Below are 12,237 nucleotides of genomic sequence, written 5' to 3' on the forward strand. Positions count from 1 at the left end.
TAGAGCCGGGAGGAATTCAGATGAGATGTTTTCTCAGCCTCGCTATGGGGCTGCTGGGGAGGCTTTAATTATTTGTTGTGCGAACAAAGCAGTGATTGTCCAAAGCTCTGTGTTATCCTCTGTTCCTTGTTTGATGGAGTGCCTCTATTCCCTGCTCACTGAGAACCTCACACAAGGTGGTTTGGAGTCATTTGTTTCGTGATTACTTCGTTGTCATCTCCTCCTTTATTTTTCACTAATGAGAAATCAGCAAGCTGGAAGTTTTCTCCTGTGAATTTTCCTTACGTGAATGTTTGGTTGGAAACTGCAGTCTCAGGAATGACTTTTTAACGAGGCCACAGTGACACGTTGGTGATAAACACATAATATTTGGGAATATAAATACAGGAATTCTTTACAGTAAAATAATTTTCTATCAAAAATTTTGTCTAAAACCACGTCATTGACTGCAGTATCTTTTCTGCGTGCTCTTTCATTCATTTTGTTTGTGTTCCTTTCCTTTTTTGGCAAGTTGCTGACTGCATGCTCTTAAATAATCTTACTGATTTCTCCATACTTCCTTCCCTCTGTAAGAAAGACATTTGAGAATTCAGTTTATTGAAATTGGAAAAGGAGATGCTGCACCCTTAAAGAGGCCCCGGTAGGGAAATGTGCTGTGAGCAGGGATTGTGATTCTGAAGATAGCTTGTTGAATGGGATCTTCCTTGCTTCTAAGCCTGTTTGTTTGGGTTCAGGGTCCACTGGTGTTGCAGAAAGAGTATTTGCCTTCAGTTTTGTGAAAATACACTGTGACAGCGGTGTCGTTCTGGTGCAAGGCATGAAAAACACAGCCGGTGTGCTCCTGTCATTTTGGAGCAACAGAAATACATGTTGTAATTGGTCTGAGTGTTGCAGCATCCTGCATTACAAGGCCAGCAAATTGAGCTGGGCTATTCCTTCCCTTACGATAATAACATGTTTGTTTTTTTTCTACTTGGGTATTTTGTACCAAAAATTGAATGCAGTTTTTATTTGTGTGCAGAATCAGACAGGAGCAATCGGTATGCTGGGAGCACTGCTTAATTCCCAGTGAAGTATTTACATTCAGTAGCATTGCTATAAAACTTCTGGAGGTTCTCAGCTCCTGGGCTGAGCCGGAGCGCGCTGCGTGTGCTGTGTGCTGCAGGACCCCGCGCTGCCCAGGACTGGGATCTTCCACGCTGCTTAAAGGCGCTCACATCGGGAGGATCTTTCCACATCCTGCTATCCAGCATCTGAACAAAGTGCTTCTGAGGCAGACGCTTTGACTCCTCACACGCCAAAAGAGCCCGAACAGAAGTTGCTCCTTGCATGATCTTTCTTGTAAAGAGCATTGCAGCTGACAGTATAATGGGTTTTCTTAGGCTCGCTGGTGACATGCCAACATGGTTTCCTTAGCAGTGAAATTCCTCATGAAGCCAGGCTTGCTGATGTAAACAGAGCTGAAAGCTTAACACTGCCCGCACTGAGCGCAGGGCTGAGGCCCGCTGCTGTGCCATGCTGCCCAATGCATTTTCTTCTGTTCTTTGGGTTGGGTTTCCCATGCTTGCAGCCAACTTGAATAGGGAGCACTCTTCAGCGCGGCGCAGGCGGCCTCGTCCCTGCACAGAGCAGCAGTCCTGGCACGGCGTGCTGTCAGCTGGAGCACAGCTCTGCTTTCCTGGGACTCTGTTTCTGATGGGGTTATTCTGAATGTCCATGTGCAAAGCAGGCTTAAGGATATTTGGCAAAGCACAGATGACTGTTGATGTCTTTGCCTGGATTCCCACTAGGCAGGCTTAAAAGAAGTGAAAAAGCAAAACTAAGAGTGATTTGTTTATTAGCTGTTCGCTGACTGTGCCTCCTATCTCTTTGTCAAATATGCTTTTGGAACTTGGTGGGAGTTTCTGAAAGTGAAATGACTGGTGTTGCACCATAATTTGAGGCTGGATAAAAATTAATAATTTTGTTGCTTTGATGTTAAGTAGTGGGATCCTACTGCTGTGACTAATAGTGTTGAATACCAACAATGTGAGAGAAAGCACTTGTTAATGCTGTAAAATGACTGTGTGTGTGTTTCAGATTTGAATGTTTGGGAAAAACAGAGCATTTTGCTGTCTTCAGCAGCCATCACTTCCTCAGCTGCCCTTTTCTGTGGAGTGGGAGTGCCATCCTCATGAACACACGCCTGGTGCCACTGCCTCGAGGGAATCAAGATAGGGGGCACATGGGAGAACATCGTGACAGAAGTCTCATCTCTTTAGTTTTGCTGAATTCATTCCCATTGTTGAGATTCTTTGTTTGGGGGTTTGTCCTCCTTTGAAGTGCTGATGCTAGTCACTGAGATATCTTTCTGTGTTCTAACATGTATGATCATCGAGCTCATCCGGTTACTTGCAATAGCATTTTCCCATCTGGAAATACATAATTATTGTGCCCTACTGCAGTGTGACGTGCCAGCCTGCATGCTAGCTTGCTCTGCTAACACTGTGTTTCAAAGATGAGAGTTGCATTTCCATACCTGAATACTTTGTGTTGAGAAGCACTGTTTGATCAATAGATAGCGGAGTAATTGCTCTTAACTTCTTTCTTTTCCCGTTCTGACATGGCATTCAAGAATCTAGCATTTAATTACGAGGGTAACCTGAGGTACAGATGGCCTGGAACAGGTTGCATCTCCAAACTGCTTTTCCAGATGGCTTGCAAAGGTGTTGGTGTTGTCAGACCTGGAGCGGGGTTACCTGTGGCAGTTGGCTTTTGTTAGAGAAATCAAAGCCTACTTCAGGAGCATTATTAGGTATTGCCATGTGTATGCCTTGAAAGGGTAAGGGATGGGTGTTGCAGGAGAAGTAAAACTTCAATTTTAATCTTATCCCAGGTGAGTCCACTGTGAAAATAGGTGGTTTTCATAGAACCATAGGATGGCTGTGATTGAAAGGGTCCTTAAAGATCGCAGAACCATCGAATGGGCTGGGACTGAGTTGAGTTAGAAGAGTGTTTAAAGGTCACTGGACCATTGGATGATAGAATGGCTTGCATTGGAAGTGTCCTTAAAGATCACAGAACCACAGGATGGTTGGGTTGGAAGGACCTCCAGCCCCCTCCAGCCCCACATCTGCCCTGGGCTGTCCCACCCCTCCATCAGCTGCCAGGACTCCATCTGTGGTCCTGAGCACCTCCAGGGATGGGGCAGCCACACTTCCCTGGGCACCCTGTTTCGATGTGGCCACATCTGCTGCTGAAATAAGTCAGGATTCTGTGTGTGAGAGCAGAGGAGGAAACACCCCCATGAAGAAGGATCTGCAGCCCCTGAGGCTGGGAGCTGTTTGGTTTCATTGGCTTTCCAGATGAGTCTTAATTATTTTGAAGCAAGATAAGGAGTTCTCTTTGGATGCTTGCATGTATTGGTGTGTTGAAAACAGGCTTGATTTGGAAATTCCTTCCATGCTAACCTGTCTTGTGGAGAAAGTGTGCTGTTTTGGATAGGTGAAGAGTTTGTGAGCTTTTCTAGTTGGGCTGGATGGACCACTCCTAAGAGAAGGTTATCAAAGCTCACTGTTGTCGGAGCTCAGTTTCTGCCTTCAGGAAGACCATGATGCACCCAGTGAATAACTGCTGAATCACAGGGCTGCTGCTCTTGCGCAGAGTTTAGTCATTTCCTGGGAGACTTTTGTTTTCAGTCTGGTGGTGGAGGGCCAGGGCTGTGCAAGGGTTAAAAAAATGTGAATTTCTGCTGGGGTCTGTGATCAGCAGGTTAGTCAGAAGAGTGTTCTGCCTTCTCATGGCTGATCTGCTTCATTGGGGTTGGAAAATGCATCGTGAGTTGTTTTACTCAGCTCTTTACTCAGTAAAGTAACTGTGAGCATGGTGAGTTCAGAGATGCATGCACGTGGTGCTTGCTGCTTCTCCTTGTTTAAATGCAGTGTTTTGGAGCACTAGGAGCAGTACAAATGTAATAACAAACACCGGAGCCCAAATTCTGCTGATGGACTTTGTGTTCAGAATAGGTGAAAGCAATTCACTTGAACAGATTGTTGTGAAATGGTACTTGTGACAAAGCTGTAGTTTACTGCCATGTGTGAGACTCAGAAGGGAAATTGCATTTTCCCCCCGTGACATGCTGCAGTTATTGAAAAGATTGTTATTTTTTTCCCCAGGATGGGGTTAGATGCAAGATTTATTACTTGTTTATGGGATTAAGCTATTTGTGTGCGTGTGCTGGCTTTACTGGTAACATGTAAAATTTATATGGCTGCACTTTGCAACGTAATAGCTAGTATTAAAACGGACCTCAGTAACTGTATTTTGCAGATATTTGTTAGAGGCTATGAACCAAGCAAGTTTTAATAGGGCTCACAGGATTTAGTGCTGTGTTTAAAGGCCTTGAGTTTGTACTTACCTGTTGTAAAGATGTTGGCCGTGCATCAGTTGCTGATTCACATGTGTATCACACATCCTTTTGCTACAGGTCTGAGCTAATGAAAGCATCTCTGCCTTGCAGTTCTTGCGTACGGACGAATGAGAAGCAGGGCTTAGTTTGGCTGCATGCTCATTTGAGCAACTTACCTGGGGAGCTCCTTGGAAGAACCGAAGCCCACAGCGCTGGGGTCACGTTGACGCTGTGAAAACCGTGCGCATGTAACGTGTAGGAATGTTCTTGTGTCTGCTCCAAGGAGAAGAACCAACAACCCCGCAGCTCATACTTGAGAGGCTTTTTTATTTATAGTGGGAAGCTTCCAAGTATTTTTCAGCGTCCTGAACTCATTTTGCTAACTCAGGACAGTGCTGTTTTCAGCGGCGGTCACACTGAGATTCCATACGTGTCTTTTTCTTTTTGTGGGAAAAGGGAAGGCTTCTTAGCTGGAGCTGATCCGGTGCCACCTCCTTCCCGTTGCCCACCCCCTGCTCACAAAGGCAAGTCAGCTCTGTCCTCAGCTCACCCAGGTTGGTGATGCACCACATATGGCATCTAAGATTACAGCCCATAATACACGGGCCGAGACGGGTGACACGAGGACACTGGGTCATCTGGAGCTCTGCAGTGCTGTTGTAAGACGGAGATCCTTCACTGAAGTTTCTGAAGTAGTTGTGTTTGTTGTCTAAAGGTGAGACAGCAGCAGCAGCAAATTAAAAGGGCTTAAGGCACACAGTGGCACAGAGCTGCCACCGAACCACGCCACAGAAATCTCATCCTCAGCTGCACTGCTTGGAAGAAATAAATGCCGAGATTAAAATAGTTTGGTGAAAAGAGTGTGGAACAGAGTCTGTGAGGTGCTGGAGCCAAGTAGGCTTGTAGTGGGTATGGATTAATGTGGAGCTGATCTGTCTGTGAAACTTGGAGTGCTGAACCATGGCAGTGTAATGCTCCCACTCAACAAACACAGCTTTGTAAGACTGGCTGTTTTTTTCAGCCGCCTGTTCATGTTCTTAATGGGAACAGAATGGTGCAGTTAAAGTGCGAGGCACAAACCTGTTCTGTTTGTTTTCCTTTTGGGGGGATGTATGGATCCAGTAAGGCTTGCTTTCTTTCGAAGAAATCATTGCCTTTTTTTTTCCTTTTTTTTTCTGGGAGACTGTGTAGTTTGCAGAACTTGGTGTTGTTTTCAAGGAAGAAACCTGATGTATGCCTTCAGCAGAAGGGGAAGGGATCTCTGAATCTGCATCATCACCTGGAAGGAGACTAAGCGAGGGGACTGACTCAACTGAAAGCATAGTTTTACTGGTGAATTCATGGCCAGAGAGCATTGGGATTGGCAGGTTCGCTCTGTTTGGACACGTGGCCTTGGAATAAAGGTCCCAGTGTTGCCTCCTGGGCTGCTGCAGCCTGGGATTGGGAATGTCCTAGCATCAAACCCTGGTAAAACAGTGGCAGGGCGCGCCTAGGAGTGCCCTGTTGTCCACAAGTGGAAGGAAGATGAGCTCTAACTCGAGAATAAATGAAGGAGTAGCAACAGCATGTGTTCCTGAAGTGCGTTTTGGTTCGATGGCTGTTTTCTGCCTGGGCCGTAGCTGAGATGCTCCGAAGTGCTGACGTGTGTACTTTTCCTTATTTTGAATTTCTCAAGCATGCCACCTGATGCTTGAAAGGCCTTACCTGGACGTGGCGTGCAGCAGAACACTCTGGACTTTCAGCTGCACTTCTGGGGTTTCAGCATCTCCACTTGTGTCTGCTTCTGGATGAGGACAGGGATTCCAAAACGATCGGAGTGATTTTTGTATTTGTGCAGAGGAAGTGAGAAGTGATAGAGCTGCAGGGGATGCGGGCTGAGGCGTGTGCCCAGGGATCCGAGGGGGGAGGAGGGCAAAAAGGCAGAGCCACGAAGCGCTTGTGTGAGTAACACCTGAAGTACAGATGCAGAGGTGATAACGTAATTCTTTCCTTTCTTCATATGATTTTGTCACGGTGTTTGCTGTTGAGTAAACAGAGCAGGTATCTGTATTTTGGAGCTAATGAACATAACCGGAAGCATTGTCAAGGTTCTCTGTTAGCAGCAGCTGCTAGAAACATCCAAACTGTGTTTCTGCTGTTGTTTTAAAAGCATACAAACACTTTTTCAAATGCATACACGCTCATTTCGAATTTGAATCTTCTGCTTGATACAGTCGAGTGTTTGGAGGCTTTGTTGGAGAGATGCTGTGTGCTACGTGATCATTTTCCTTAATTTCTCCAGTGGAGTAATTATGGTTTTGTTAGACAGTAAATGATTCAGTGTTCTCATTCCATGGGGGAAGGGGAGCGTGGATGTTGAAAGAGGAGCATTGTCAGAGCATAGCAGGATTAGCTGGTGTTACCACCTTACACTGATTGAGCACCGCTCTTTAGAGCAGATCATCAGCGCTAATTGCTAAAAAGCAGCCTGGCGTCACAGGGCGGTGAGGCTCCTGAAGTTTTCAGCTCCTCTGTTGCAGGATTTGAATATAGGTGCAGCTCTGGGCTGGTGGTTGGGGCTGGCCGGGCGTCCTGCTGCCCTGCGGAAGCCTGGAACTCAGGGCTTCACTTCTCAGTTCTGAACAGTTGGAAAACACGGGTTGGATGCATATGATGAGGATGAACTCTGTGAGGAGGGAATCTCAGGCTCCGTTTTGGCGTTTTCTTAGGGAATTCCCTTAAATGAGATATGTTTAATCACAAACAATCCTGGATTTCATCATGGACTCGGGACCCTTCTCCTGGTATTCAAAGCAGTGAAAAGCGGCCGCTCCATTACTTTGTTGTTTCTGTGAGCCATAAATCGAGTCATTTCCCACTCTGACTCCAAGGAATGGCATCCCTGATGTGTTTGCAAGACCTGCTGTGTCTTGAAAAGTAGAATATTTTTAACTTCTTGTGAAACTGTCAGAAAGGAAGCATTGGAGGAGGGGGGCGGTACAGGAATAGGCAGCAAGGGGAGGAATGGCTGAAGCAGTGCAATAGAGGAACCTGTCCTGTTTCTGGTTCACCAAACACTGTGCACACGAGCAGGAAAACTGAGCTGTGGCAGCACGGGAAGAACCTTCTCACGTGGGGATGAGTTATCCTCTGCATGCTGGAGCTTCGGTTGGGATGGAAGAAGCTGTGAGAGGGGAATACGGTGTGTGCGAGGCTGATGGGATGGGTCACAGCAATGGAGGGGCTGTGGCTGTGCTTCAGCCCGTTCTGGTGACCCATGGCTGTAGCTTACCAGAGCCGAGGCCTTCAGGGTGAGGAGGTGAATAGGATTTGCTGAAGTTGGGCTGAAGGCAGCGTGGGGAAGCGTTGGCTTTTGAGACACCAGGAAAGGTTGCGATGTGGGAATCTTAAATGAAGCTGAAACGCTGCTTTCTTTTGACAAGAATTCCTTTTCCTCAGCAGGGCCTCCTTAGCATGTGGAGGCACGGCCATGGCTTAGACTATGGATAAATATAGCCCACAACTGAGCAGAAACAGTTGTAGCTGGGAGAGGGCCAGAGGAATGCCTCAGCTGAAGTGGTTTTGTTTGTGACTTCTTTCCTAGGGATGAACAAACGCTGGCACCGTTTTAACGCTACATTGTCAGCTCTCCTTGCTTTGCTAATGCTTTTGCATCTGTGCAGAGAGGGGATATTCTTCTTGGGTTGTTTGTTAGCTATCTGGGAGAATTTAACGCATCAAATGTCACGAAACATTGAATTGATGGAAGCGGGGTTGATGGAGATTTACCAGGTTTATAGAGCAGGAGTGAATGGCTCTGGAGATTGCAGCCCTGTTGTCTTTGTTCTCTTCCTGTTGCTGTAATTTATGATTTTCTGTGAGGAAATCCGCCATCTAGCCATGTCCATTTCCTGTGGAGCAACAGAGAGGAGAGAGCATGGAAGAGAATTTTCTCTCGGTGGGTCTTTGATTTCTGTCTCAGTGAATTGATACCAAATGTGGCCTGTGTGGGACCAGAGAGATCACACTGCGTTCGTTCCACTTGTGCAGCACTTGGAAGGACATTTGTTTCCTTCCTTGTGGTGTCGGCTCTGCCATAGCTCTTGTGGTTGTGGTAACCAGACCTTGGCTTTATTAAGATGATCTCATACCCATCACCCGTAGCTGCACACAACCTTATTTTTCTTGAGTCTTGCTGCCTGCATCCTGCTGGTGGTTTGTGTGTGTGTTTGTTTCTGTGTTTGTTTACAGGCTGTACGTGGAAGTTCAGCAGAGCAGAGTTGCGATGCTGCAGGGAAGTCCCAGGAATTTCTCATCTCGATTTCGCCTGGGTTTGACTCCTTGTAGCTTCTTTCCTGCTCTTGCCAAATAGCAGAGAATTTTTTCTCTGTTTGTTCGTGCTCTGAGAATCCTTTCAAGCGACAGTGATCATGTGGTAGTTAAGGTTGCACAGAATGTTTTGACCTGGATTTCCTTGTGTTCTTCAATAGTATTTCAACTCCATTTCAAATTTCCAAGTGCAGGTCTGTGACCCATAGGGCTTGCATTCCTGTGATGCTGGGTTTGTTTTGCTGGTGGGATATTAGCATGGAAGAAGCGATTGGAAAGAATTCTTTGCTGCCCAGTACGTGAAACAGAATGTGATGCTGTCAGTGCTTAAACAGAGCACTGGGATCTGTTTGCAGTGCCCTGGTATTCCTGAGTAATTCCAACAGCTCTCTGTGGCAGACGTTTCATTACATACACCGTGTAACCACCAATGTCAAGAGTCCAATTAAGTGTTGGGGAGAAATTAATCGCAAAATAACAGACTACAAACAGATCTGTGGGTTGGCTTCCAAGGGAAGTCCCTCCCCTTCCCATGCAGGTTTGTTTTTCCTGATGTGGTTGTTCCCCCCCTGCTCTGTTGGCCACCCAAAGGAGGCAGTGCAGGGAATTGGAGCAGCTCCCAGAACAGAGAAGCAAAGCACGGATCAGTTTGTAGATCTAGCTTATGTGCTCAGTGGAAATATTACCCCTTTGGTGCATGCTCTGTGTGGGGCTTTTCTGAAGGTGAAGTTTTCTAACATGAGCAGCATACCTTTCTTATGAGCTGGATTAATTGGACTGAGCTGTACATTGCAATCAAGCATTAAAATTAATGCTTTGCTTGGCATTTCAGTGCTTCATGGACATTTTAATTTTCTATTGCTGGATTAGCTTGGACTTGTTGGGGCCTGACTCAAGCTCAGTAAAAGAGAAGTGAGATAAAGTTGCGTGTGCAAGTGCACACCCTCTGCCAAGCAGTGCCTTTATCCATTTCAGCCCTTGCCGTAGGTGTTGAATGATGGAGATCTGACTGTCCAGGAAAAGGAGCTCACTCCGTTCCCTCTTCAAGCATTTCAGTACTGCAGAATCACCTTCATAACCAGAACGGCCACTGAGCTGTGCTCCATCAGCCATGCTGGGGGGCTTTCAGCCTAAACCTTTCTGATGTGACCCTCCTGTCCAGCTGAGCTGAGCTGAGGAGCAGCAGCCATTGCTGATCAGTGCCTAATGCTCTGCAGCCCTGTGCTAATCAGGCTCATGGCAAAGCAGCCTGCTGCTCACCATCACTGTTTCTTGCTGTGACACGAATTTGGGCTGTACTTCAGCTTGAGTAAGGACAACCAAATAACTCTGTTTTCTTATTGCTGTGTATTTGATCGCTTCCAATCTTTGAGCCCTGAGAGAGATGAGGTTATAAGTGCGGGTCAGGCTAAGAGAAGGCTTGAAATGCTGCAGGGCTTTTTGTTTTAATCCCTTCAAGGTTTCCTTCTTTCTTGTGGTTCTGATGTAATGTGAGAAATTAAAACAAAAGACAGCAGCCAGATGGTACATCTCCAGGATCAGACAGATTAGGGTTTTGTTGTTTTTTTTTTTTTTAAAGGGAAAAGTTTACTAATACTTCTCCTCTAGAGTTTTTGCTTCTGTGGAACTCAAGCTCCTATCTTCTGCATCATTCTGCTAGCAGGCAAACGATGGAATTACAGCTATCAACAAGTTAAAAAACAAACAGCAGCTTGCTTTCACTGAATATCAAACCAATGCAAATAAGTCTGATTTTCTGCATCACACCACATGCTTCCAGAGCAGTAGTCTTGAAGTTGGCTCTGTTCATCCTTACCTCACTCTGTAGTTGCTCTGAATGATGTTCCTTCCTGCAGTGGGCTCACTTTTATTTGCTCAATTTGATTACTTTAGGACCAGGCTCTGAACATGCACTTTGCCCTGTTGTTTGGGAATGGCTTTGTACAGCCATAGCCAAGTTGGCTTTGTGGTCACACAATATTCTCATGCACTCTGAGTTTTCCTTTTTAGGTTTTCATGGCTTTGATATTTGATTTAGATAGCTGTTCTGATTCAAATTATTGCATTTAAATAGTGCGTTGTGTATATCTGTGATCCCAAGGGAAACTATGGGAACTGCACTATAAAGACTTTGAAATCATAATGTACTCACATGGATTTGGTTTCAGATTTCCTTTGGCGAATGCATTGACATGTTCAGGTGAAACTTTCGTATCACTGAAAAGAAAAGCGAATGAAACTCAACCACATCCTCAGCATTCTGTTTGTTTTAAGTGATCTTTCTCTTCTTGATTTTAGGAGACATCACACAAAAGGGTTATGAGAAGAAGAGAGCAAAGCTCCTGGCTCCGTACGTCCCTCAAACACAAGGTAGGTGCTTCTTGGGGCTGTTGGAATGCTTTTGCACAGCCTTGACATGAAAGGGATCCACGAAATGGCTGTGGAGCGCAGCCCTGACGTTTCATTGTCCGCCTCTGAGCCATTCTGTTTAGATTTGCGTTTCCTTAGCTGTCTAATAATTACACTTGTGCAGTTTGCATGGCTGCCAGGAAAGCATGGGCAGTGCCTTTAGTTCCCTGGCTCATCCAGAGCTCCAGGGATTCCTGCCGGTTCCGCTGTTTGTCGGGGCTTTGTGGGGTGCCATCTGCACCCTGTTGTTACCTCTGTTGTGCGTAAATCACTTCCTGCTCCCTTGTCTGCAGAGAAATCAGGGCTTTGAATCAGTCATAAAGTGTGAGGTCCTCACAAATCATTCTTGAAAATTTACAAACAGATTGACTGCAGAGTTGGTGCATGTTGTGCCTTTCTTTCAGCCATCTTAATTCCCTGTAAGAGAAACATCAGCATTTTAGTTTTGTGTTGGTTTATTTTACTGCTGAATTCACATACTTTGTTTACATCTGTTTCTTTTGGATCAGAGAGCCTCAGCTATAGGTCTGACTCACAGCAGGATAATGATACATAGCTTTAAACTGAAGGACAAGGCTGAAAATATGTCCAGTAATTATTATGGGGTTGCTTACCCAAAATAATTGTGCTTCTGATATGCTTAACCATTCAAAACTAATCCGTCTGGCTCTTAGCAGTGTGGGGAGTGAATGGGTATGATAGGCAGCCGTGACTGGAGTTACTGTAATTTACTGAGACTGAGCCACTGCCAAGAAAAGAAAAAAGCAAAGGCTGAAAGTGCATTTATTGACAATCAGCACTGCTTCCACCGGGGAAAGTTTGTATGGGTTTTCTGAGGAAATTGCAGCAGTTCAGACGAATGCTTGAGCAATACAAAACAGCTCTTCTGCTGTTGTGTGGTAGCACCTGGACTCTGCAGCTCCAAACCGCTTGGTGCCTGGGTTGCTGGGCTGCTCCATCCCGGCTGTTTCCCAGCTGCATTTTGTTTGCATATTCAACAAGAGCTGTTGCTGTATCTGCTGCGTGAGACTGGCTGCTGCAGTGGGGGTTTATGTACAAAAGCAGTGTATTCTGATGGACTGAAGGCAGCAAGGCAAGCGCAAGTTGTTTTTTAGCCTTCAGATTGTTGCAGG

At 45.8% G+C, this 12,237-nt stretch overlaps 1 protein-coding gene across 4 annotated transcripts in view; it reads left to right on the top strand.

Moving 5' to 3' along the window:
• DIP2B (disco interacting protein 2 homolog B) overlaps positions 1-12,237 on the top strand; it is a 60,687-nt gene that overhangs the window by 16,183 nt on the left and 32,267 nt on the right. For 3 of the 4 annotated variants that reach the window (XM_052705251.1, XM_052705250.1, XM_052705253.1), the window contains exon 2: positions 10,994-11,065. In XM_052705251.1, coding sequence (XP_052561211.1) covers positions 10,994-11,065 — 72 coding nt within the window. Of the gene's footprint in view, positions 1-10,822; positions 10,896-10,993; positions 11,066-12,237 lie in introns of those variants that run through there. The other variant, XM_052705252.1, reaches the window with a different exon arrangement.

This window comes from Tympanuchus pallidicinctus, unplaced genomic scaffold (assembly GCF_026119805.1).
Source record: "Tympanuchus pallidicinctus isolate F22 unplaced genomic scaffold, pur_lepc_1.0 scaffold53, whole genome shotgun sequence".
Taxonomy (NCBI): domain Eukaryota; kingdom Metazoa; phylum Chordata; class Aves; order Galliformes; family Phasianidae; genus Tympanuchus; species Tympanuchus pallidicinctus.